The sequence below is a fragment of the Notothenia rossii genome, assembly GCF_949606895.1.
Source record: "Notothenia rossii genome assembly, chromosome: 6".
Taxonomy (NCBI): domain Eukaryota; kingdom Metazoa; phylum Chordata; class Actinopteri; order Perciformes; family Nototheniidae; genus Notothenia; species Notothenia rossii.
Window position 1 is genome coordinate 60,213,686 of NC_136909.1, and position 26,008 is coordinate 60,239,693.

Here is a 26,008-nt window from a genome sequence, read left to right on the forward strand (position 1 = left end):
CAGAGGTCCCTTTACATTACATTTATGTTCTTATCCAAAGCGACTTGCTACTTATTTGATTGCACTTTTGCAAAACACGTTTGCGTCAGTCTCATAAATTCTGAACAAAATGTGTGGATGTAAATAATGTAAGGGAACATACATGCACACGTCTATATGTTGTCTACCGACAAATTGACATGTCACATCACATGGAATGTATACACAAATCAGAAGAATAATATTGCAAAAACAAAACCATAAATGGTTGACTGGATAAATACCACTATTTCTCTGCTATTAACTTTGACTGCACACAGTCCTATGACATGACGAGTATATTTTTGACCCTGTCTGGGAGCATACCTTAAGCACGCTGTATTTCTTATTTCTAGATATATGAGTTAACCTCTTTGTCTTAAGCAAGTCAAGACCAACATTTGTTTAACTTGCACAGGTTGGACACAGGACTCCACTGGCCAGGGGGTTGCGGAAGATCCTGAGGAAGAGACAGTCACGCTGAACCTCACACCCTGTGACCCATCTGAACCAGAAAACAACTGGCAGGAGGCAGGGACCACAGAGAGCCAGGTGCCAGAGACAAGCAGCGTGCAGGTGGAGGTGCTGAAGACCCCCCCCCCCGTGAAGCAGTGCACCATCATAGAGGTGGGGCAGGAGGAGCAGCCCCAGCGGGATGATGTGAGACAGGCTACCACCACGGAGGGTCCAGGTAATAAAATAGATAGATAGAATCGGAGGGATGAAACCCTCTTTAATGGTCACACATGCAGAGCACACAGCACACACAGTGACATTTGTTCTCTGAGATTTGCAGCTTTTATATTTATAAAAGTCAAGAGTGTTTTCCGGTATTTTCCTAAAATATTATTGTAGGTAACTTGTTGACAAGTCATGCTTCTACAATATCTCAAAACACCTAATTGCACTTCTTGCATTTTTGGGAATAATGATTGTTCCAATAGGTAAATAATAATAACAACAATAGCTTAATCTAAATAACAATTTCACCTACAACTTCATAAATATGAAAGGAAAATGGGATACTTGGGTATGTGTATATCCTTAGGTACTCGGATATAAATAAATATTAAACGTTTAGAAAAATACAGTCTTTCATTCCTGAACAGACATGTGGTTACTATATGGTTATACCTTTTTCACACAAAAATGCAAAGCAACAGCAGGCTTACTTTACATTTGATAAATCACAAAATAAAACTCCTATGTGATTTTGTTTACACACAGAAAGGGTCTTACATTGTAGCGTTGGGCAGTAGGTCGATTACATCAAAATGATTTGGCTCATGTCCATATATTGTACGAGAGGTTGATATCATTAATATTGTGGTCTACCTAAAGCAATCCCTGACCATAGGGGTAAACTTCGAAGCAACTCATGCAACAACGTCATGCAGCATATTTAAACTTTATACTCAAGAACTGCATTTAGATACGACACTGTCCCATAATGAACATACGAGGAATAAACTTAGGTTTTTGAATCAAAGTTAAATTCATTTAACGTTACAGCACAACATGTTAATATTTATCAAACTATTCCTTACACATAAAGTATGGAGTCAATTATATAGGCAAGACAACAAAACACCTAGACTTCATAGATCAACCTCAATTAAATCGCAATAACAAAAAAATATCTGTACCTAACACCTATTGCATCATGTGATGCTGCATTTGTGGGATGTATTTTGAAACTTGAGTTTAAGCTTAACTTGGTGTACTGTATGTATATAGTAATATTTCTTCTTCATCCCACAGCTGTCAGGACAGGGTCCGTGAGGGATACAGTACTTGGTCCTAGACGCAAAAAGAAAAAGTCAGGTATATTAACAGTATTAAGTATTTTGACTGATTATAAACATTTGCATGAGTCGAATTGATTGGTCTTCTAATAAATCTATCGACATGTACTTTAGCAAAGTGCATGTAAACGCAGTGATTGATGCTTCTTCAGTTTAGTTAACAATGCTATATTGTGACTAATAACTATAACTGATACATTATCCAAATATCCAAAGGGCTTTAATTGTCTAATTAGACTAAAATACATACAGTCATAGTTGATAAGGTGGTGATGAGAATGCTAGGCAGTAAAGGAAGCAGCAGTGCAGTATTTTCTTTGGTCATCTCAGGCTCAGCAGTGGTATGGCCATTCAAACAAGCATCCCATGTTAGGACTGAGAGCAGCTTGGTTCCATTTCAATGATGTATACAGTAACTTTTGACCAGTGATAACAGCGTGGTCACTTTTCATCGTGCAAGTCTGGTTCATAGTTGTATTTATTTTATTTCTAATATGACTAATACTGTATGTGGAACCTGCTTTGATGTTCACAGATTGCTCCTACCACACTCACCTAGAAACTTTCCCCATCAGGGGCCGTATTCACAAAGGATCTTAGGGCTAAAAGTAGCTCCTAACTGGCGAATTTAGGAGAAACTCCTAAACATAATGGGCGTGTCAGTCTTAAATTTAGGACTCCTAATTCAGAGCAATTCACAAAGTATTTTAGGCCTAAAAGTAGCACCTAAGCTTAGGAGAGCTTAAAAGTCCTCGAGAGGACTCCTAACTCAGTAAGACCTATTCACAAAGAATCTGAAAATGGCTGCGAGACGAAATGTTTTGGAGACCATTGGAGACTGTGAATTGATCAAGAGATATAGGCTAAATCGTGAGGGTATCAAACTTGTTGTGGAATTAGTGCGGGATGCAATAACATCCCCGACTAACAGGAACAACCCGATTAGTCCGGAAATAAAATGTTTGGCAACACTACGATATTTAGCAACAGGGAAAATGCAACTTTGCAATGCCGACGATTTAGTAATATCGCAACCATCAGTCAGCCGTGCCATAAACCAAACCGTCAACGCGCTCTCTAGACCACATATCATCCAACAGTTTATCAGGTTTCCTTTGGACAATCAACAACTACACAGGATCAAAGCCAACTTCATGGCAATTGCAGGTATGCCCGGTGTGGTCGGTGCTATTGACGGGACGCACATAAAAATAATTGCGCCATCAAAAGATGAGGACGTGTTCGTCAATAGAAAGAAAGTACATTCCATCAACACGCAGATTGTTTACATTCATCATGATAGGGGGACTTGAACGGCGGTATGGGCTGTTATTGAAAGTGTTTAAGTGCTGGAAATATGCTCATTGGATAATAGTTTGCAGGGTGCTTTTAATTGCCTCCTTGATTTAATGCAATTTACGTATTTTTATTGTTTGCTCTCTCTCTTTAACGTGCATATACAACAACATTATCGTGGTCTGCACAAACTTGTCATCATGCGTGTATTCTGCTAACTGCACTGTCCATAACTATTTGATAGGAATACATTTCTAGCCTAGGCTATTTCCCTGTTTTTCGGTGATTTAGTGGGCTCGTTTGTGGGATGTTGCGGATGAGTTTCACCGAGACCGCCTGCTCTGAACAACCAATCACCGTACTGACCGCTTCTAAACTCATGCACGAGAATCGACGTAATCCATAGCAACGGCGCGTCACTCTTAGTTCACTCTTAATGATTTATCCTTAGTATGAGTAGGTCTCAGCGGCTTTGTGAATAACTTTTAAGAAAAAACTCCTACGTAAAATGTTTTAGCGCGAGTTAGGAGCACTCCTAGCGGTAAGATAAAATGCTTTGTGAATACGGCCCCAGGAGTGTAATAAAAGAAAGAATGAGAAAGGTTAGACGGGAATAAAAGTAATGCATAGGGTGTGCTTTATGATTTACAAACTTCCAACACAATTGTTTGCTAAATAGCTAATATGCGTTTGGTCTTTCCGAAATTAGAGATTTGTTTTCTTCTCTTGATAGAGAAAAGCAGAAATGTTGGTGGAGTGGGAGCCCTGTCCAGTATGGTATATATCTTCCAGTTACTTGGCTTCATGTCATCTGATGTAGTCCGATGTTGGAGAACAAACACATGATATTTAACAAATGCAAAACATCCAAATCTACCACCAGTCCTCTTATATATTTCACTGCTGTTATTCTGAAGCAGCTGAAGTAGTGTAGGAACAAATGATTGTTTAACTTCATTGTTGTTAATGTATGTGTTTTTGTTTGTTTTTATTGTTTGTTAGAACATTTGTTTTCATTTCTATGTTCACTTTTTCTAAATGGTAAATGAAACATTTACTTATATAAATTGAGTTATAAGATGTTTGCTTCACACATGGTTTATGCTTTTCGGAAAGACGAAACCAGTAACTGTAACTAACATTATTCCATTCTGTTTTCAGTGGCAAGGAGTGGGCTCATTCCTGGCAGCCGAAGAATTCTCCGGGATAATGCATAAAAATAAAATCTGTTATTTGAACACCAGTTTTGTTTTTACACGTTTGTTCTCTTGTTTATATGCTCCATTTGAGTCATATTTAATATGTTTCTATTAGAAATAAGATGAAAACCTCCACCAAAATGCATTTGACTTGTTAGGAAATTACAGTTGAAATACTACATGATTTCATTGTCAGTGATAGGAACACCATAACCTATTTTAAACATAATTCATGTGTGAAATCTGGTACTTTGCCATCCACTGCCTTATCTAATTTGTTTAACTTCCGAAGTATAACGCTTTGGAGGTAGGCTTGCATATAAAGCGTCTTTGGGTTTCAGAAAAGCGCTCTAAAAATAAAATGTATTATTATTATATCATTTAATTATAGGCCTAATTAAAATGATCCTGATCTGGATCACTGGTTTTGCTACTACATTTGAAAGGTTTTGGGGACAAATGCTTGAGATATTAAAATGGTAGTGATTACTTTGAATTTTCTTTTTCACTTATTGAAAACCACAACTCGAGTATCAGGATGGTCTTTATCTGGAAAGTTATCCACATCTCATCACCACGTTGTCACGGCGACCCTTTGTCACGTCACAGATACGGTACCCGAACTCAGACCGCCACCCAAACGATACTGCCGTTGCTAAGGAGGCAAAAGTGCAAATTTGTATTTTATATTTTTTAAACACAGGGTTTGGTTTCGGAACGCGCCCGATTGGAAGAACTACAAATATGTCAGCTCTGTGTACTTCGTAACGATTGTTGGGCGCGTATCTAACGGGAATTGTAGTTTGTAGCATTGCTCTCATATCATTTCAATGGGTTAACTTTCTATTCTTCTGTGTTTTTGTATGTTTTGAGCTGAGGTGCCAACTCAACATACAATGTTGATTAAATGAATGAAATTTGGTGATGATTCATGGTTTTTGTGTTAATGTAATAGCAGTTAAAACAGGACTGCTCAAATTTTACCGCGAACACCAAAGTAAGGGGTGGAAACGAATACAATAGGAGGGTTTTAATGTAACCATTGCTTATCACATTGATGATATTTTAAATCAAAAAACATATTCCCTAAAATGTGGAAGCTCTGGATGCCATACAAATGAATAGTTGATATTTTTTTAGGGCCACAACTTTGGCACTAGAGCACCTAGTGTTATCAAACGCATTTCAATGGTGAAACTATCCAAACATATTGCATATGACAACATTTTCCACTACGATGAAAGGCGTGTAAACCCAAAAAACCTTATTCTGGTTCCACCATGGGTAATCCCACCCATCCTCTCCACCTGCAGCTGGACAGACAGGAGCTCCTTCTCCAACAGACTGCTGCAGCTCCGCTGTCACAGGAACCGATACAGGAAAACATTCCTGCCCACTGCAATAACTCTGTACACAACACGTTCTCACTCCCAACCGGTCACATGTTGATGGACGGTCAACTCCTCGCAGTATCAATACTAATTCGGCTGACTTTTATATTTGATCCAATCGGTATATTGGTATATTTACACCATAACGGTGCACAGCTGATAGAAAGGGACACCTAGTGGTTAAAGCACGTTATTGAAATTTATTATTTGTATTATTAGATATTAATAGGAGACACAGACAGACAAACTAATAAGGCTTTATTTAAACATTAAAGAATACTTTAGGTTAAGGTCTTATTTTGAATAAGAAAAAAGCTTTGGGGGTATAAATATTAAGCCTGACAAAGTACTAATATATTGCTTTCCTGCAATGTTAACTACTGTATGTTTAAGCACTTATTTTAACTGATATTATACATATGTATTATACTCTTATAAGATGTATGTAGATAGTATAAGAAATGTGCAGAATATGACTTTAATTTAATGGTGGAGGTATACACACATATTGATAGATGTCTTGTAATGCACTGTTGAGGAACCTGCGACCCAAGTTGTTCATCTCCGACCTTGTCAGGTATTGAACATTCAATAAATAAAGAACACAGAATTATTAAATATAAAACACAGAATTTGTGTGATTATACTAAATGATTTACAAATAAACACCACTGCATATTTACAACTGTTACTCATGCTGATGTAACGCAAATGTTTCCAACTTGGGATCAATAAAGTATATCTTATCTTAAGATGATCGATGGCTACTGCCATATTTGCAAAATTTGCCTCTGAACCTTGACAAGTGCATGTTTCAGGCTTATCAATTTACAACAGGAGGGGTCACAGACATAAGACGAGCTGTTAAATAAAGCTCTTCTGACACTAGCTGGCATATGGGTATATATACATACCCACATGATAGCTAAGGTCAGAAGAGCTTTATTATTTATTTATTTATATATATATTTTTTTTTTATTATTTTATTATTTATTAATGCTGCCCATTATGGGCACAAGCAATTTCCCCCCATTTATTCATTATATGTTTTAAATGTGAGTGTTCTCATTCATAACACTCCGTTCGATGTCTCACTATGGGATGCGCCTCAACGCATATGCACCAGAAGCATCAATCTCATTACGCCAATCCTGATTGGCTGGTGATCTTGACGCCAACGTCAGGGAATCCACCAACCCTATAAGTAGCTTGCGCCACGACGCAGGCGTCATTCAAACACCTCTTCTCGCTTCGGAGCACATCTCGAGAAAGATCAGTAGCTAGCTAGCTTAACGGTCCACAGACTGATATACGAAGCTAACCTTCGGTCGACGGGCGCTCGCCAGCTACTTTTGCTTCGCACGGGAATTTACTTTATTAACACTCCAGTTAATATCAGAATCTACCCTGCCGTTTTTTTCCAACGGATAACGGTAAGGTTTTTGGATTTTTTCCCGCAAACGGTAACACGCCTGTTGCTCGTTTGTCCTTTCTACGCCGCACCAAGGCTAGCTAAGATGGACTCTTCCCTCCCTCACACCAGAGGAGACGGAGTGTCGGAGGCTCGGCTCTGCGGCTGCGGGCTAAAGATATCGAGTACTGACTCACACCAGGTCTGCTCGTCTTGCCTCGGGCTGCAACATGCCCAGGAGGCTATCGACACCCCCGGCGCGTGCGGGCATTGTTCCCGTTTTACCGCCAAAAGCCGCCGCCGGCGGCTAGCGCGCCAAGCTAGCATGCCGGTCCGAGACCTCCCCATGCCTGTAAACTCGCCGGCCGGCGAGCAGGGCATGGTGGCGACCACCACGGGTGCCGGGTCCCGCGCTGTGTCAAGCTGGGACTCGGTGGCGGCGACAGCCGCGGGAAGGGGGCCCCGTGCTGTGTCAAGCTGGGGCTCCCAACTGGACCTCACCATGGCCTCACCCGCGGAGGATGTCCTGGAGCTGGACTATGAGGAGGAGGAAGAAGAATACGCCCCGGAGTTTCTTCTTTCCGACTCAGACGAAGGCGAAGATGACATCTTCGTCTCGTCTGCCCAGGCTGCCAAGCCTGGGGCCATGTCTGCCTCCCCGGGCGAGGACGAGCCACCGCTCCCCCGCCTCAGCATGGACCTGCAGGGCGTGTGTCAACGCGCTGCATCTAAGCTGGACATCCCCTGGCCTGAAGCGGCCAGAGAGCCCTCCAGGTCTAGATACGAGGGAAAGAACTTGCCCCAAGCCGCAAGGCTGACCAGGCAACTTCTCCCCGTATTTCCGGAGCTGCTGGACGAGGTGTCGGTCTCCTGGAGAGACCGCCCCTTCAGCAGCAAGGCCCCAATCCAGGGAGCCTCCTCTCTGGACTGTGAGGGCATGGAGAAGCTCGGGTTACTCCGCATGCCTCCTATGGAGCCGCTTGTGGCAGCCCACCTCCAACCGCGGGTGTCGGCGGCCCCGAGCAGGAACCCCACACTGCCGACAAAGGCGGACCGGTTCCAGTCCGCAATGACTGAACGGGCCTACAAAGCGGCTGCTTTGTCCGCCAGGGCGCTAAATGTCTCCTCCATGCTAACCGCGTACCAAGCGGAGCTGTGCGCGGACATGACGGTGAAGCCTGAACCGGCCGTGTGGGAGGAGATCATGGCGATCACGGATATTTGCCTCCGCGTGCAGCGCTGTGCAGTACAGGCCACAGGAAAATCGCTAGGGATGATGGTGGTGCAGGAGAGAGCCAGATGGCTGAACCTGACAAACCTCCCCGACCGGGAAAAGGAGGACGTGTTGGACATGCCAATCGTCCCTGAGGGCATATTCGGCTCAGCTCTTGCCTCCATGCAACAGCGGTGTGAGGCCAAGAAGAAGGAGGATGAAGCTCTCCAGCTTTGCCTCCCTCGGAAAGCCCAGCCGCCGCCCCCAACGGTCCTGCGACGGACCTTCCCCCAGGCTACCCCGCACTCGGCCCTGTTCAAGGTCCCGAGATGGCAGAAGCCACAGCCCGCCCCCGGTCTCCCACCGAGACGCGAGGCGCGGACGAATTGGCCAAGAAAGTCCCCGGTCCCGGCAGCAGCCACACAGGCACCGCCGACCCAGACTTTCAGTCACCAGGCGAGGAAGAAGAAGAGGGCAGCCTGACAGCCTTCCCTCCCCCCCTCGGGGAAAGGGCTGGAGGTTTCCTGTTCTCTTTCAGCCCTGGATCGTGTTCCACACGTATCCAGCACCCATGTGTTTCCGGGGGACAACCACGCTCCCGCCTTCCCGCCGCCTCGGGTGATGACTGCACGTCATCCTCCAGTTCGCGCCATGAGGGAAGCAGACTTCACAGCACTGGCAACAGTTCCTGCCAGTCGTTCAAGTCACACAAACACACACAAGGGTCTAAAAATAAAATGTTTGCCACTGTTGCTTCCAGGCTTAAAGCCAAGGGCACAGTCGAAAATATTAAAAAGACAAATAATAATGTCAATAAACAGTCAGGCGACTGCCCCGCTTCTGAGAGTGGCTATGAACGCCTCTCTCGGAATGCGGACGGTGGCCGGGCCTGTGAACGCACCATCACCGCGCGCATGCGCAGTGTCAACCGAGGTTGTCACCCTAGAGCGCCACCGTGTTCAGACACTAGAGGGCGCCATAACACAACCAATGCGGTCACAGGGTGCAGACAACAGAGATATGGTGACATCCCCGCTCGCTCTGAGGAGCGAAAGGTGGAAAATGCTCACATGCTCTGCTTGGGTTTTCAAAACGATATCACGGGGCTACAGACTCCAATTCGCTGTCACCCCCCCTCGCTTCTCGGGCATTGTGCAATCACATGCCCGGGGAGCGTCGGCTCACATTCTAGAGCAGGAGATTCTCTCGCTACTAGAAAAGAAAGCCATATCCATCGTACCCTCCAAACGGAGTCAGAGCGGCTTCTATTCCAAATATTTCCTCGTTCCCAAACGGGGAGGGAATGGAATTCGCCCCATCCTAGATTTAAGGGCTCTGAACGGGTATCTCAGAAAATACAAATTCCGGATGCTCACTCACACATCCCTACTGCGTCTCGTGCGTCAGGACGATTGGTTCACATCAATCGACCTGAAAGACGCGTATTTTCACATCCCAGTATATTATCCACACAGGAAATATCTGAGGTTCGCTTTTCAGGGTGTCTGTTACGAGTACAGAGTGCTTCCCTTCGGTCTGTCTCTCAGCCCACGGGTGTTTGTGCGATGTACGGAGGCAGCGATAGCCCCGTTAAGACAACAGGGGATTCGCCTGGCAACCTATTTAGACGACTGGCTCCTTCTGGCACAGTCGGAGCAGGAGGCTATTATGCAGACGAATATCCTCATGAAACACCTGCTCGACCTGGGTTTTGTAATAAACACAGAAAAGAGCATGTTGTCCCCAGCCCAGTCGGTGCTCTTCCTGGGCTTACGCCTGAGCTCGGTGCCCTTCACAGCCCGCCTGTCAGCGGAGAGAGTGAGAGCCTTCAGGGCTTGCCTCGCTCGTTTCCAGCCACGCAAATATGTTCTCTTCAGATCGTGTCTGCGGTTACTGGGGCTCATGGCGTCAGCCATCCTAGTAGTACGTCTGGGCCGCTTACACATGAGGGAATTTCAGCGCTGGGTAGCTGCCCTCAGACTAAACCCCACGCGTCATGGCGCGCGGAGAGTGATGGTCACTGTGCACTGCGTAACGGCGCTACGCCACTGGCTGCACCCGACTTTCCTGGTGCGAGGCGTGCCTATGGGTGCTGTCTTATCGCGGAAGGTGGTCACCACGGACGCATGTCTGACGGGCTGGGGGGGCATATACGAAGGTCGACCTGTGAGGGGTCTCTGGAGCAGAGACCTCCAACGGTCACACATAAATTATCTGGAGCTCTTAGCGGTGTTTCTCACCCTAAGACGCTTTCTGCCTTCTCTCAGGGGACATCATGTCCTCGTGAGGACAGACAACACGACCACGATATCGTATATAAACCGCCAAGGGGGTTTGCGTTCTCTACAGTTACACAGGCTGGCACGCAAACTGATCTTATGGAGCTGCGGACGTCTCCTCTCTCTGAGAGCGACACACGTACCGGGAGTGATGAACCTCGGGGCAGATCTGCTGTCCAGAGGTGCACCACTGTACGCAGACTGGACTCTACATCCAACGATTGTGAGTCAGCTGTGGGTGCGTTACGGCCGGGCCGCGGTAGATCTGTTCGCATCAAAAGAAAATGCTCAATGTCAGCTGTTCTTTTCAATGCGCGATCTAAATGCACCGTTAGGCGTGGACGCGCTCGCGCACGTTTGGCCCCCGGTCCTTCTATACGCGTTCCCACCCCTGGCTCTAATTCCTCCAACTCTGGCCAGAGTGAGAGAACAACGCCACACACTGATCCTGATAGCTCCACACTGGCCTGCAATGTACTGGCTGGCGGAGATATATCAGCTGCTGTGCGGACAGCCGTGGCAGCTCCCGCTACACAGGGACATACTATCTCAGGCGGGGGGAATGATTTTTCACCCACACCCAGAGCACCTGGCGCTATGGGCCTGGCCCGTGAGTGGTATAACCTGAGTACAGTGGGGCTCCCTCAGAAAGTGATAAACACTATTCAGAGTGCAAGGGCTTCCTCCACCAGGTCTCTCTATGACTGTAAGTGGAGGGTGTTTGAGGAGTGGTGTCTTCAAAAGAAACACATCTCTTTTCAATGCCCTGTCGGTGTGATTCTATCATTTCTACAGGATCTGATTGATAAACACAGAGCTTTCTCCACGATCAAAGTGTACCTGGCTGCTATTGCCGCATGCCATGTGGGCTTTGGGGGAAAGACGGCTAGTCAACATCCCTTGGTCTGCCGTTTTATGAAAGGGGCTCGCCGGCTCCTCCCCGTTTCCAGGTCATTGGTGCCCCTGTGGGACTTGACGGTGGTTTTAGATGGGCTCGCTCGAGCTCCATTTGAACCCCTGGAAGACGCTGACATGAAGCACTTGTCACTGAAGACAGTGTTGTTACTGGCTCTGGCATCTGCCAAACGAGTCAGTGATATTCACGCGCTCTCTGTGCATCCTTCGTGTACTCAGTTTGCCCCGGGGCAAACGAGAGTATTGCTGAAGCCCAACCCGGCCTTCGTGCCTAAGGTGGTTGGCTCATGCACTCCCATTGACCTTGAGGCATTTCCTTCACCGCTAGGTTCCTCTGGGGAACAGCGGCCGAATTTGCTTTGCCCGGTTCGTGCTTTGCGCACTTATATGGACAGGTCGAAAGAGTTTCGGTGCAATGACCAACTCTTTGTATCTTGGGCTAACCCTCATAAGGGCAAGCCCGTTACCAGGCAACGGCTCTCCCACTGGATTGTGGAGACGATTGCTCTGGCTTATACGAGTCAGGGTTTGCAGGCACCAACGGGCCTGCGCGCTCATTCTACTCGTGGATTGGCTACATCCTGGGCTTTGTTCAAGGGTGTTTCCATTCAAGACATTTGTGCAGCAGCGAGCTGGTCCTCGCCGCTCACTTTTGTCCGCTTTTACAGGCTAGATGTTTCTGCTCCAAGTGTGGCCCGCGCAGTGCTGGGCCCCGTATTGGGACAGGGTTCTACCTGTTAAGTTCTGTTTTTGTGTTGGTGATTTTCGAGATAAGCATGTCTGGCAATGCGGGAGTCTCAATATCCCATAGTGAGACATCGAACGGAGTGTTATGAATGAGAACTATAGGTTACTTACGTAACCCCAGTTCTCAGAGTAACATGAAGTGAGATGTCTCACCTGACGGCCCTTCTTGCTGAGGCGAAGCGAGAAGAGGTGCTTATTTTGAATGACGCCTGCGTCGTGGCGCAAGCTACTTATAGGGTTGGTGGATTCCCTGACGTTGGCGTCAAGATCACCAGCCAATCAGGATTGGCGTAATGAGATTGATGCTTCTGGTGCATATGCGTTGAGGCGCATCCCATAGTGAGACATCTCACTTCATGTTACTCTGAGAACTGGGGTTACGTAAGTAACCTATAGTTTCCTATCTCCTAAACCTCCAGGGATGTACACAGTTTAATACTGGCAACTTCTTGTTATGGGAAATATGAAAACGTCTTTTAAAACTACAATTCCCAGCAGAGAAGTGCCATAGAACATGTTGCGAAACACAGAATAGTGTGTAGTTACTACACAGTTACTACATTTGTAGTTCTGGGGATTATAGCATAACAATATGTTTAAAACTCCAAACATGTACTTTCAAAATAATCAAATGTATACACAATAAGAAAACTTAAGATATACCCTTAAACTAAATGAACGTTCTAACACTCTACATCAGGTGTCTCAGACTCCAGGCCCGCGGACCAAACGTGGCACACGTCAATCAAATGCGCGCAGCGGAATCAATCCAGAGTGATCCAAAAGTGACACAGAGTGGAAGCAAAATATATCGCCATGTCTTCATCAAAACTTTCAGGGAAAAGAAAAATCGATGATGACCACAGAACATTTCAGGAGAAGTGGGAGACTGAATATTTTTTTGTTGAGTACAGGGGAAATGCAACGTGCCTTATATGCACAGAGAAAATTGCTGTATACAAGGAGTATAACGTCAAACGTCACTACTCAACTAAACATACAGAGTATGCAAAATACCTGGGAGATGAGAGAGAGAAAAAAGTCACAGAACTAAAAAGAAATTCTATGGAAGCAACAAAATCTCTTCAAGAAAGGAAGCAATGAGGCTGATTTAGCAGTCGAAGCTAGCTATGTGGTGAGTGAGATGATTGCTAGGGCGGGAAAGCCGTTTACGGAAGGCGAGTTTGTAAAAAAATGCACGTTGCAGGCTGCAAGTATAGTCTGTCCGGAAAAGAAGGGTCAGTTCAACAACATCAGCCTGTCAGCTAACACAGTGGCAGAGCGCATTTCTGACTTATCAAGTGACATATATGATCAGCTGTGCGACAAAGCCAAACTTTTCCGTGCAAACTCTGTGGCTCTTGATGAGAGCACAGACATCACTGACACCGCTCAGCTCACAATGTATGTCCGTGGTGTTGATGACAATTTTGAGGTGACAGAGGAGTTGCTTACAGTGAAACCAATGCATGGCCAGACCACCGCTCAGGAGATATTTCAGCAACTGTGTGATGCCATTGCAGATATCGGTCTGCCATGGAAGAGGTATGTTGGAATTACGACGGACGGAGCGCCATCAATGACAGGGAGAAAAAACGGGCTGGTGGCACTTGTTCAAAGAAAACTGGAGGAGGAGGGTGTGGAAGAGGCTATTGCTCTGCAATGCATTATCCATCAGCAGGCCCTTTGCAGCAAAGGCTTGAAGTTTGACAATGTGATGTCTATCGTTGTGAAATGCATCAACCATATCAGATCCAGGGGCTTAAAGCACCGCCAGTTCCGTGCTTTTTTGGAGGAAATTGAGTCAGAATATGAGGATGTGCTCTACTTCACAGAGGTACATTGGCTCAGCAGGGGAAACGTCCTGAAGAGGTTTTTTGAGTTGAGAACAGAACTGAAAGTATTCATGCTGGAGAAGGGTGGGATGGCTGTTCCTGAGATGAGTGATCCCAAATGGCTCATGGACTTAGCTTTTCTTGTTGACATCACGCAGGAGCTGAATGCTCTGAATAAGAAGTTGCAGGGCCAGGGCCAGCTTGTTAGTGCAGCATATGACAATGTCAGAGCATTCTCTACAAAACTGATGTTATGGAAAGCCCAGCTCCCTCAGAAAAACCTCTGCCATTTCCCAGCATGCAAGGCTCTCATGGACAGGGGCACAGCATTCAGTGGTGAGAAGTATATTGATGCCATTGTGAAGCTACAGGAGGAATTTGATCAGCGGTTTGCAGACTTCAAGACACACAGAGCCACTTTCCAAATGTTTGCAGACCCCTTCTTCTTTGATGTGGAAAATGCCCCTGGTGTGCTTCAAATGGAGCTCATCGACCTGCAGTGCAATTCTGAGCTCAAAGCCAAGTTCAGGGAAGTGAATGGGAAAGCAGACCAGCTTGGACAGTTCATGACAGAATTGCCCCCCTCCTTCCCTGAGATTTCCAAGATGTTCAAGCGGACCATGTGCCTTTTTGGGAGCACATATATGTGTGAACAGCTCTTCTCCACCATGAACTTCAATAAGTCAAAGTAAAGGTCCAGACTTACTGATGCACATCTTCAAGCCATACTGAGGGTTTCAACTGCTTCCTCCCTCAAACCAAATGTGGCTCAGCTGTGTGAGAGGAAGCGCTGCCAGGTCTCTACCAGCAAGAAGTAGGCAAGAAAGAGCAACTGTACATAGTTATGTTGTGAAGAACAGTTCATGTTAAGAAGATGTTGAAGAACTGTTAATGTTGTATTTTTTAATAAATGTTTTGCGGAATACTTGAAGCGGCCCAGACTTGCCCAGACTCTACGTCCAGCGGCCCCCAGGTAAATTGAGTCTGAGACCCCTGCTCTACATGAAAATGTGCTTAACTCAGCAAGGTATACCTTCATATAACAAAACTTCAAATCAATTATTATGAAATATCTGAAAACCGACCCGTGCCATGAACTTCCCACGGCCACAGCACGGACAAGATGCTCCCTCCAAAGAGGGAATGCTCCACCGCAGCAACATCTATGCCTCTGGCAGAGTCGTGTACCAGCTGGTTGTACTTCAGTACCTCCTGATTAAGGCGCTTTTTGTCGTCTGCAAGCTTCCTTCGAAGTCGATGCCGGAGCTTGCTGATGTCTGAAAAATACATGAAGTAGTGGGATAGGGATATGTGACAAACTATATTTGCAAGTGCAAAAAAAATATATAATTCAGTAGGTTGAATCTGCAAACTAAAACATTATATTGTTATACCATTCTGTCTGTAAAGGGATTGCTTCCGCTGCCTCACACTTAGGTAAAGCCCCTCAATGCTTTGCTGCAGTGCTGTTTGAAGGATGTCTTCAGAAGTACCCGATGTTTCTGATGTTCCTGTAGAAATAATATTGGCAGTAAAATGTACTGTTACACAACACGTAACGGTTTTGAGAAACAAAGTTGTGCAACATATTTAACACCTTTTAACACAAATTGATGGTACAACTATGGAAACTGGAACATATCAGAGATAAACATGGACACATAGTTGGCTTGCTATTGCTTGAAGATTATGTCCCTGTCTACTGAAATCCAGTGAGGGTCCCATTACGTGGCATGAAAAATCAGCCTTATTGCCTTAAAATTGGCTGCTCTTTAGGATCAAATCTGTAAATTCAAACAGTCATGGACAATGATATGTAGCTGGTGTTATCTCGTCGTGCTTACCAGATGCCCATTCCTTCATGTCGGAAATCCACGTCGACACCATGTCATCTGAGACACAATGTAGCTCCGTCTTGAGTTCCTCAAGACTTGCAGTCTCTTCCAGGAGCCTCTTACTAGTCTGATAAACAGTAGACGATGGACATTTGTCAAGATTAAAACTTGCTATGATTAACAACAAGCCATGTGCAAATGACAAAGGACACAACAACCCCTTTAATAGGAGGCTCACCTTCACATATCTTGTGGAAAGTGCCTGATGAAGGGAGTCACCTTTTTTCCTGTTCCATCCCATTGCATGCACTGTGAGCATGTCCAGTCGTGCTTTTGAAAGCAATAATGAGGTTATGATGTGTCATCTAAAAAAGTATGCAATAATAGGGCAAAACCTTCCACTCACCTGCTTTGGACATGTATTTTGTTGTCAGGGCACAACGGGACAAGCAGCTGTTGACCTGCTCCACCTCTTCCCCAGCGGTCATCCCTGCTACCTCCTGGTTCTTCCCACTCCATATAATCTGATGGTAAAAGGTTGCTGGAATTGTTGTGCAAAGAGGCTACATACTACTATACTAAACATTATAGCTTAGATATTTACTACTTCAGTATTATAAATATAAAAAATATAAATGTACGTGATACAAAAATATTTCACATACCTCGCATTTGGTAGCATGGGCTCGAGCATGCATAACACTGAGGAATGGCTTCATGGTGGTCAGCTCCTGGAGAGCAGGAAGGACACTTGCAGCTTTCTCCATGTACGGCCAGTACTTGCAAGCCACATCCATGGCGAAGAACTTGGCTTTGGCTGGCATGAGTTCCTTTTGAAGATACAGGGGGTAGGCGAATATCTCCCCCCTGTACATATTTAAGGCCTTCAAAAGAAACCCATGGCGACATACAGCCACCTCCATCCCTTCTTCATCCAGCTTCGAAGCCCTCCTTGACGTCTCCCTCGCTGCTGTCCACTGGGAGTCCCCACATGTGCCTCTTCCCTGGGTCTAAGACACACATTACATCATGACAAATCAGTTAAAAGCAATGGAATCACGATCTACACCATTTGTTCTAATTATCTGATTTTGGAGTAGATGGTAAGGAGAAGTAGCTGAATTTGAAGAAAGTCAGGGTCGGATATACATGGCTATTTTTGTGATATACCTATAAGGTAAAATGACGAATAAAAACTTGCATTTTTCCGTGATCTCTGTATTTTGTCGACAAATGCAGCCACCGCGCTGTCTTCTGCTACAAAGAGCCCATTAAAAAAGGCGCTGCCATCAAAACTGAGGAAAAAAAGATTAGCAAATATATCCATGAAATATAAACAGTAATCAAAAAAGTTAAATAACAACATTGTAAAAACAGCACCTTCCACTTCGCCGAAAGCGATACAGCTTCCTGTTTCCATCGGCAGAAACAGCCAACATCTCCGGCGTGCAGGCAGGGCAGATGAAAGGAGCACCACATCAGAGCTGGTCTTCCTCATACGAGGCATAGGAGAACTCCAGAAAGCTGCGCTGCAGTGCATCTCCGTTGACAGGTCCAGACTGGAAGATAATTACATATATTGCTGTGATTTTGTCTATTTACGGAAATGTTATCATGTATAATATGGTAAAGAATATTTACACTTACTCTTCCTCCACACTTTGTGCGATGCTCCAGCAGCTTTGCAAAGGCCTGTCTGGAGAATCCCGGAGAGATGACCTTGAGCTCTTCAAAGGAGCTTAGGAGGTCCAAGGTGTAAAGTGTGGAAATACTGACCGAAGCTGGCCAGTATCCACTCTTAAGGAGGACTTTCAAGTCGGGGGTCCACTGCTGCTGGCAAGTTTGACAGACATATAGTGGCAGATGCAAGTCATGACGCCCTTGGAACAAGTAAATAAACATAATTAAGACACATTTTACAACAGTTCCATCTACAAATAGTCAAAGATGCAGATATTACCTGAAGGTTTTACTCCAAGTGGAAGCACAATGCCTCAGCCCACAACAGTGAACATATAACAACAATTCAATAGAAATCCAAATATATATATATATATATTTGGATTTCTATTGAAATATATATATATATATATATATATATATATATATATATTTGTTTACCATTTATGGTAATTAAAATCACTGGTTTGCCTGGTACCACAGTGAAGTTTGTGCCTTTACAGGAGCAGTTGGGTGCCTTCACAGTTGGCAATATGCAAGCTGTCAAAAAAAAAAGAAAAGCACTAATTACCATTATATGCTGGCCGAAGAGACATGTGAACATCAAAATGCAAGTTTGAGAGAGCATACCTTGGTCATGGGTGTCATATCCACCTTCCACTCTAACAACACACGTTGTTGGACTAATTGGTTTTAAAAAAACATTAATTAAACTGTCCCTGTTGTGGAGTGGCTAGTTATTGTGATGAAGCACATCACAGTCTCCACAGAACCACTCCTCGGGGAGACATTCTCTACACCTTGGGAGGAAATACAAAATTATTCTAATATCCTAGAATTACTTTCATTTTCATGTGGGTTTTCTCTAGGTATCCATTTTTCTAACATCCCAAAAGTCATGCATGTGAGCTGAAATAGCAGGGCACTGAGCATTAATATTGAAAAATTACAATTAGGTAAAGTAATTTAAATAAAGGTAAATGTTATCTCACCTAATAACAGCCGGCTCGTGGCAGAGGCCAAACAGGGGATGACCAACAGCCTCTTTTTCTAGAAGGCATTGTAGGTGGTGTGGTCTCGCTCCTTTCCAGCGCTCTGAGGCTTTCTGCTGCCGAAAAGACCAGGATGAGGCAGAGCTTTTTTGAGGCTCAGGAGGAGGACATGAGGAAAGAATGTCAGAGAGTCTATCCATATTCTTTTCTGTGAACAGAATGGGAAACTTTAACTGTAAATGACTATATTTAAGATGAACACTAACAATCAAGGATCATTTCTTTGCTCAGTATGGAACTGGCCAATATCTTTACTGAATTACATTCCTCGTTCGAGTCCTGAACTGTCAGTTGTGTATAAGGTTATTTTCTCTCACTAACACAATTTATTTAAAAATTGATTTTAGTTTTAAACTTAAATCCATTTTTGTGATTTACCAAATTCGTGTTGTGCTGAAGGTTCAGTACGCAGAACCTCCACACTGGAAGACTGGAAGCCCTCAGTCGGGGGGGATGTGACTGTAAAACATCACACAGAGGGTTAACAACAGATAACTGATGATTTGTATTATCTACCTATTGTTTAAAAGCTTGTGAAATTAAATAAAGCGTAGTTCTTATGACACCACAGTGGGAATGTCTCCGACTGTAGTGTCACTATGCGTTTATATATTGCAATTATTGTAGACCCTCAACAAGCAATTTCTGTGTTTTAATTCGATTTTCCAACCATTTACTTAGTAAATTCATAAAAATGTAAAATAATTGGGATTTCAACCTGTAGCTGAGCCTTGGCGTTGCCCTCCACGCCTCCCTCTCGGCTTGCCATGTCCTACACAGCCCCTTTTAGGGGACTGTAAAGTGTCTCCTACAGAGCGTGCCCGTTTCCTCTCCTCAGCTGCTTTCTGTGACCAAGTAACAACTCATGTAAGGTTGATGTTGCTGATAAACTGATACCATATGACAGTGGACAAATAAAAGTAAATTCTTTCACTTGAAGAACATTTTTGCTTCAAGTTTTTCCTACCATATACAACTAATAGTTGGGTCTAGAACCTCAATTCCGTGACCATTCTTCTGCTAAGATGTTTTGACACTTGATTTGACATCATTGGACCTTTTATAAAAAATATAGACCCAAGGTCCCTCCCAAAAATCCCGGCAATTTTTGCTAGAGGGCCAAATCCAAGATGGCTGCTCGCGCCATCTTAAAAAATTAACTTTTGAACCAGAGCGCCTAGAGTCATGTGTAAATGCACTTTTTGGGGTAAGTCGACCACAAGGATTCCATTTCTGACATCAGTTTGGCGCTATGACATCGTTCGGACCCACAAATCCAAGATGGCCGCCACCCGGTCGAGAAATTACACACGTTTTGAGTACTGATCGACTTATAAGCAAATAATCTGCATATTAATATTTTACCATGAAATAAGAATGTATGACAAGATATACAACTACTTAACCTTCAAATAAAATACTTTTATTAGCTGTAACTTGACTAGTTAGCAAATGAGAACACTTCAAACAACATGTAATAACGCAAAAATGCTGCCTCGAGAAATGGCAAGTTTTGAACAATAACACAAATGAAACACAATTCTGCTTTTTTTTTTATTTATCAATATGACACTGAGAGTCCGTATCAGTCTGAATCAGAGCACCCTGCCTCGCTACATTCTGAATCCTCCGATTCCGATGAATCGCCTCTCTGGACAGCAGCAACTCGATTTTCGTCATCATCATCGCTCTCATCTTCCTCATCTTCCTGTCCCTCTTCAGTTGGCCTTGGTGCAGGTAGATGCATCGGGAGTGCGGGTCGCGTGTGACGTACAGGGCGACAGCAACCACCAACCAGCTCCCAACCATGTCCGATTGGTGAGGGATGGTGCTTTAGCGATGGATGGCGCACCAGATACGCCAGGTAGTTGGCACGGAGGCAATGTTGACGCAAGCTGTCGGCATCCGGAGGGAGACGGATGAAGGATTTCTTTTTGATAGTCCTCCATTTAGCAGCACGGGCCTCAGCCATGGTTTTGCTCTTGTTGTCACCGTAGATGATGCTACGTGTGAAGGCAAAGAGCTGCTCCAGCACCTCCTCTGTCAGGGCAAGGTTATCTCCACATCGCGAGAGCTGTTGTCGGGCAACAGGGCTCTTCGCCACCTGGTCATACACAGACTTCTTACCTTTGCCGTAAAAGCCTGAGTTTGCATCACAGCCTGTCATACAATGCAGCTGCACAATACAGTCGGCCATCATGTCAGTTGTCATGTCACAGCAGCGTAACGTTTCCTGCTTCCTCTTGATACAGAGCATACCTGGCAGCTGCTGTGAGATAAGTGCTGCCGCAACATATACATCAGTATCAGTGGCATCGATGACAACTGGACCACTGTAGCCTGACTCGCGCAAAACTACATAGGTGGAGAACAGGATAGTGTCAGCCTCAGACTGGTCAAAGCTGTAGTTCTGCATCGGTTGTTGGGTTGATAAGTTGGTACAGTGGGAGCCGACAGAGTAGACAATCTCCACATCAACACTCTGTGCAAGATCGGTCAGGTAGCTGCATATCATTTTCTGCAGCCGCCCATTGTTGCTGGAGCTACACAGCAGCGTCTTGAACATTCTGGCAGTGGGGAATGCGTCACCCAATTTCATGTAGGTGTTGGGCACATGTGTGTTTCCCTGTACCCTCAGGTCTCGCTCGTCATCCTTCGTCGAGTATGCTGTGTCGTACGGGTCGTTCACACATATGATACGGTGAGCATTATGATGGCGTGCAAGGATAATAGATGATAGCTTGTGGACATAGTCCGACCACTTGTATGGGTTGCCATCTTGCGTCCGCCGATCCTCTGCTGATGGAGTTGCCATCCTCCAGATCATGCCCATGTCCACAAGAGCGATGTATGATTCCTGCAGATCTACAGATGTGTCTTTCTGAAGGTGCCGTTGGAGTTAAATAATGGCACACACTCCTCGACAATACGATGTTCGAGCAACTCGGGGAGGTTCACAAGTTGACTGCCCTCAACCAGGTTTATCATTGCCTTGAGGGCGCTTCGCTCCATTTCTGCAGCTTTCGCCTTGAGTTCATCTGATGGCTTCTCCTTGCTTAACGCCTTCGCAAACGTCAATCGTTTGCACAGAGGGACGGGTGCATGAAGAGAGGTATTCTTATTGAATACCCGTTCTTCCAAAAAGTGGGTCAATTTCTTCTCCCCTGCGGCATGGGCTGAGTTGAAGTCTGCAACGAGCTCATCAGAGGCGGGCATGGCCGACTGCAAGGTACGGAGGGTGGTTGAGGCCGTATCGAACGGGAAGGTGTCAAACTCATGCATGCATTCAACCAGGTCTTGCACACACTGCTCATCTTCTCACATCCGTTTGGGGCCGCATTCCGTGTGCTTCCTCTTTGTCTTTTTTCGGTTTGCAAGGGCATTGTGAGCTGCCCGGATCTGGGCCACATTGTTCACATTTCTGGAGTGCACCAGCAGCTGCTTCTCATTCTGTAGGATAGAGAGCCAACCAGACTTCATTTTGCTACCCTTGTTCATGGTGCATTCGATCCACATGTCCCAGGCCATGTTGGAATAGGGGTTGCCTGTGATGGACTGGGTGAAGTCAGTACGAAGGAACGCAACCTGATCTGCAGGGAGAGCTGTCAACATCGCCCAAAAGTCTGGCAGCCACTTCCCATATCTATTGTTGTCGTAAGCTACCATCCATGGCAGCATCGCACGCAGAGAGCTCACATACTCATCCCAGTTGCATATATGGACCGCATGTACATTCTGCATGAGCGCGTCTGTCATGGACAGGAAATCCCTCCAGTAGTTTGCCATGTCACTGGCCTCAACGTGGGTGAACATGTTGGTGACAAGGCTCTTGAGGTCAGCATCATTCTCTAGTGCCACATGAGCATCAGCGCGGGATTCCTCGGATTGACTCGTATCTCTCAGAATGTCAAGGTTCTCCCTCGTCTCATCAGCCAGGTCGGGCCCGAGGTTCTCCTTCATCAGCTGACACATAAGGGCCTCGTACATGAGTCGCAAGCAGCGTAGCCCCCTCTTATAATGTTTGCCTTTCAGTGCACGATCGACGGAGCCATCGGCAATAACTCCAGCCGCGACAAGTACTTCACCTAGTTCACTACCTTTGTACCGCTTGTAGATGGCACTCATCATCACACACTGTGTATGGAAGGGACCAAGAAAAGGTACAATGGCACTGAATTTGCTTGGGTTTTCGGCCTTGAGCAGGGTGATGAGGACATACACGGGATGATCTCCAACTAAGAAGGCAAAGGGCATGTGCTTAGTTGCGATGATGGTAACCAGCTTGTCCATGACGTCCTTCACAACTGACTTGTCGGGCGGTTGATTGTAAGATGTATGAAAATAAGCCTTGCTTTTGTCCTGCCACATATTCAATCCAGCGTGAAACCCGTTGTACGAAGGGATATTCTGTTCGGCTGCAACAGGGCGGTCACCATTCACATCAGCACGTGCAAGGGCATGAATAATGCTTCGCTGGCGCTGAGGCTCAGTACTCGATGAGACAGTAGTAGGCTTAGGACGGATCGGAGGCTCGCCACGCTTGACGGTCCTATATGGCATAACCGTTTGCATCTCAGAGGCCTTCTCAGTCAGCACGTCCGAGACAGTCTTGGCATGTTTGATCCGCGGTTGCTCATCCTGGGTGTTTGCCTCATGCTTATGTACAAGACGTTCTTCGCGTTGCAGAAACATCCAATTACAGCGGTGTGAAGTACCTCTTCCTGTCAATGTATCGTTCCGAAAATCGTCATTGTCGATGATACTGATGCTTGGTTTCCCTTCAGCGATCTCTGCCGGACAGACCGAGCACCGCTCAAGGTCATGCATTGTCCAAACATCACGTAGCAGAAGCACGTTCGGGTAACTGATCCCCATGCCCAGCTTGTAGTACGAATCAACAAGCTCCTTGCTACGAGTCAATCCGTGAAGGGTGACGGTGGCATTGATGGCGGTAGTGGTGGGTCGCTTTATAATGTACTGTGTGATGAGAGAGGTGAGAGAAAGTGTGCTTGGAGACAGATCTACCCCATGCTTCCCCTGCAAAGCCGATAGCAACTGCAAAACGAGAGGCGGGAGTTCCTCCTCCTCCTCTAGCTCCTCGACTCGTGGAGGCCATGGGACGAGTTTGATGGACTTGACATCCTCTCTGAGCCGCGCAGCCACATTTTGCACCAGTTGCTCACTGCTGACACCAATAGAGGAGATCGCTGCTTCGACATATGAACCGCTCCCAGACGTGTCATAGACTAGGTCGCTCTGGTTTCTCTGAGGGCGAGAGTGGAAGCCGATCTTGTCCTTAAACTCCCGGGTCAGGATATCTTTGATGTAGGATGACTTGACTCCAGATGTTGGGAATCCATACCGAGAAACGATAGAGCTGTAATCTCTGAGGAGGCTCTGCAGTGACCTTAGTTCATGTTCATCAAAGATAACTGTTCTGATGTTATCAAAGAAAATTGTCTGAGCTTCACGGAGAGTGACATTGTGCATGTGGGGAAGTTTGTCATCTTCACTCATTCTCTGGTAGTTACGAACATATTTAAACCAGCATTTGTGATGATATCTGATCTCAAGTGCATACGGCTGATCAGCTGCATAATTGATCAGACAGTTGATTCTGTCGCGCATTAGTTCATCTTCCAGAGCCACCGTATGGCTCTTGAACGCTGCCCATGCATGATCGTACGAAATCAGGACCAACTTTGATTCTGGATGTTTTGCCGACTCCGTCTTACAACACCACACACATTTATTTTTATCGTGTATCAGCCCTAGACTAGATGGCATAGCCTACCTTTCAACTTGGCACGTTTCTCTTCTTCTTCTTTTCTTCTGTTTTTATACTGCGCCCCGATGGCTTTTGCCTCTTCACAGTTCTCTAACGTTAGTCTTTCTTTCCTCAACGCTCAATTTTAAAAACACTTGACAGATACCCATCAATGCACAGCGCTCTAGCATGTTCTGACTGTGAACACTTAAAGCTGAGGCTCTTAGACCGACCGACCATTTTAGATTTTTGGCTCATTTCTTATGTTAGATTATTTATTTATTTTTTTAAATAATGGTTGCAGATATAGAGCCAAAACTGCGCCAAGCAAACTTTTTTTTTAAAACATTTTTATTTGTGGCGCCCCCCTCTGGGGGGCGCTCTAGGCAAACGCCTATATCGCCTGTAGGAAGCTCCGCCCCCATATATAGTACATATATATACTTCAGTTTATAACAGTGAGTGCTTGTTCTACTGCCGTGACCGGTACCTCGTGATCCTGCATGTTCCCGTTCAAAACGTGTATATTTTCTAGACCGGATGGTGGCCATCTTGGATTTGTGGGTCCGAACGATGTCATCGCACCAAACTGATGTCAGAAATTGAATCCTTGTGGCCGACTTACCCCAAAAAGTGCATTTACACATGACTCTAGGCGCTCTGGTTCAAAAGTTAATTTTTTAAGATGGCGCGAGCAGCCATCTTGGATTTGGCCCTCTAGCAAAAATTGCCGGGATTTTTGGGAGGGACCTTGGGTCTATATTTTTTATAAAAGGTCCAATGATGTCAAATCAAGTGTCAAAACATCTTAGCAGAAGAATGGTCACGGAATTGAGGTTCTAGACCCAACTATAATGAAGTAAAACAAGTTGAACAAGCTTTATTTAGTAAGCCTCTGCCCCCCATGTTGTAATGATGAACCGTTTTGCAAAGGCCCTATACATTGATCCAAAATCCAGTTACTCTTGGCCTGTTCAGCATTTTTTGGATAACAGATAGTGCCAAATTCAAGTGGGAAATGAATGAGGTCATATGGGTTAAAACACCAACCTTAGCTTCAGCTAGCATGTGTTCATGCTTCAGCTCAAGAGCCATGCGTTTCCCTTCATTGGATGTGGGATTATTGGGGTCTGGGTTGTGTTTTGTTGCCATTGCAACACAGCCAGCCAGCCAGCCAGCCAGCCAGCCAGCCAGCCAGCCAGCCAGCCAGCCAGCCAGCCAGCCAGACAGACAGACAGCCAGCCAGCCAGCCAGCCAGACAGCCAGCCAGACAGCCAGCCAGCCAGACAGACACAACAGACAGACACAACAGATATGCAACAGCTGCTGTATGAGACAAACAGAGATAGAGAGACAGATTGTAAGATTGGGATGGATAGATGAAGAAATAGATAATGAATGATAGAAAAAGATAGAGACAATAACTATAAGAAAGGTAGGTAGATAGACAGAGAGATAGGTTGAGTTTGGCTCTTAAAAGTGCCGTTGGTTTTATGATGGTGTAGATCAGTGTATGGGTTTGTGGTGTGGGTACGGGAGCTGCAGGAGAGAACAGAAAAAGTGA

The 26,008-nt window shown here is 45.4% G+C and overlaps 3 protein-coding genes across 7 annotated transcripts in view; 1 reads left to right on the forward strand and 2 right to left on the reverse strand.

Annotated features, from left to right (window-relative positions):
* Positions 1–5,155, forward strand: part of LOC307043990 (uncharacterized protein) — a 42,509-nt gene extending 37,354 nt beyond the window's left edge. For 2 of the 5 annotated variants that reach the window (XM_079688970.1, XM_079688971.1), the window contains 4 exons: positions 437–709; positions 1,780–1,842; positions 3,853–3,896; positions 4,281–5,155. In XM_079688970.1, the coding sequence (XP_079545096.1) occupies positions 437–709; positions 1,780–1,842; positions 3,853–3,896; positions 4,281–4,433 (533 nt within the window). In that variant the 3' untranslated portion in view covers positions 4,434–5,155. Of the gene's footprint in view, positions 1–436; positions 710–1,779; positions 1,843–3,852 lie in introns of all 5 variants that reach the window. The other 3 variants (XM_079688972.1, XM_079688973.1, XM_079688974.1) reach the window with 3 other exon arrangements.
* Positions 5,156–14,879: 9,724 nt separating this feature from the next.
* Positions 14,880–17,837, reverse strand: LOC307044627 (uncharacterized protein; the record flags this gene model as incomplete). The annotated part of the gene is made up of 9 exons (XM_079689938.1): positions 17,593–17,837; positions 17,326–17,504; positions 16,611–16,955; positions 16,352–16,469; positions 16,184–16,275; positions 15,955–16,072; positions 15,505–15,621; positions 15,196–15,387; positions 14,880–14,911 (listed from the first exon to the last, which is right to left on the reverse strand). Exons 2-9 carry the CDS (start codon positions 17,422–17,424, stop codon positions 14,880–14,882), a joined length of 1,113 nt encoding a protein of 370 aa, XP_079546064.1. The 5' UTR covers positions 17,425–17,504; positions 17,593–17,837.
* Positions 17,424–25,616, reverse strand: LOC307044628 (uncharacterized protein; the record flags this gene model as incomplete). Its single annotated transcript, XM_079689939.1, has 6 exons — positions 25,495–25,616; positions 19,396–19,522; positions 19,056–19,136; positions 18,618–18,825; positions 17,593–17,683; positions 17,424–17,504 (listed from the first exon to the last, which is right to left on the reverse strand). Exons 1-6 carry the CDS (start codon positions 25,594–25,596, stop codon positions 17,424–17,426), a joined length of 690 nt encoding a protein of 229 aa, XP_079546065.1. The 5' UTR covers positions 25,597–25,616.
* Positions 25,617–26,008: the final 392 nt, after the last annotated feature.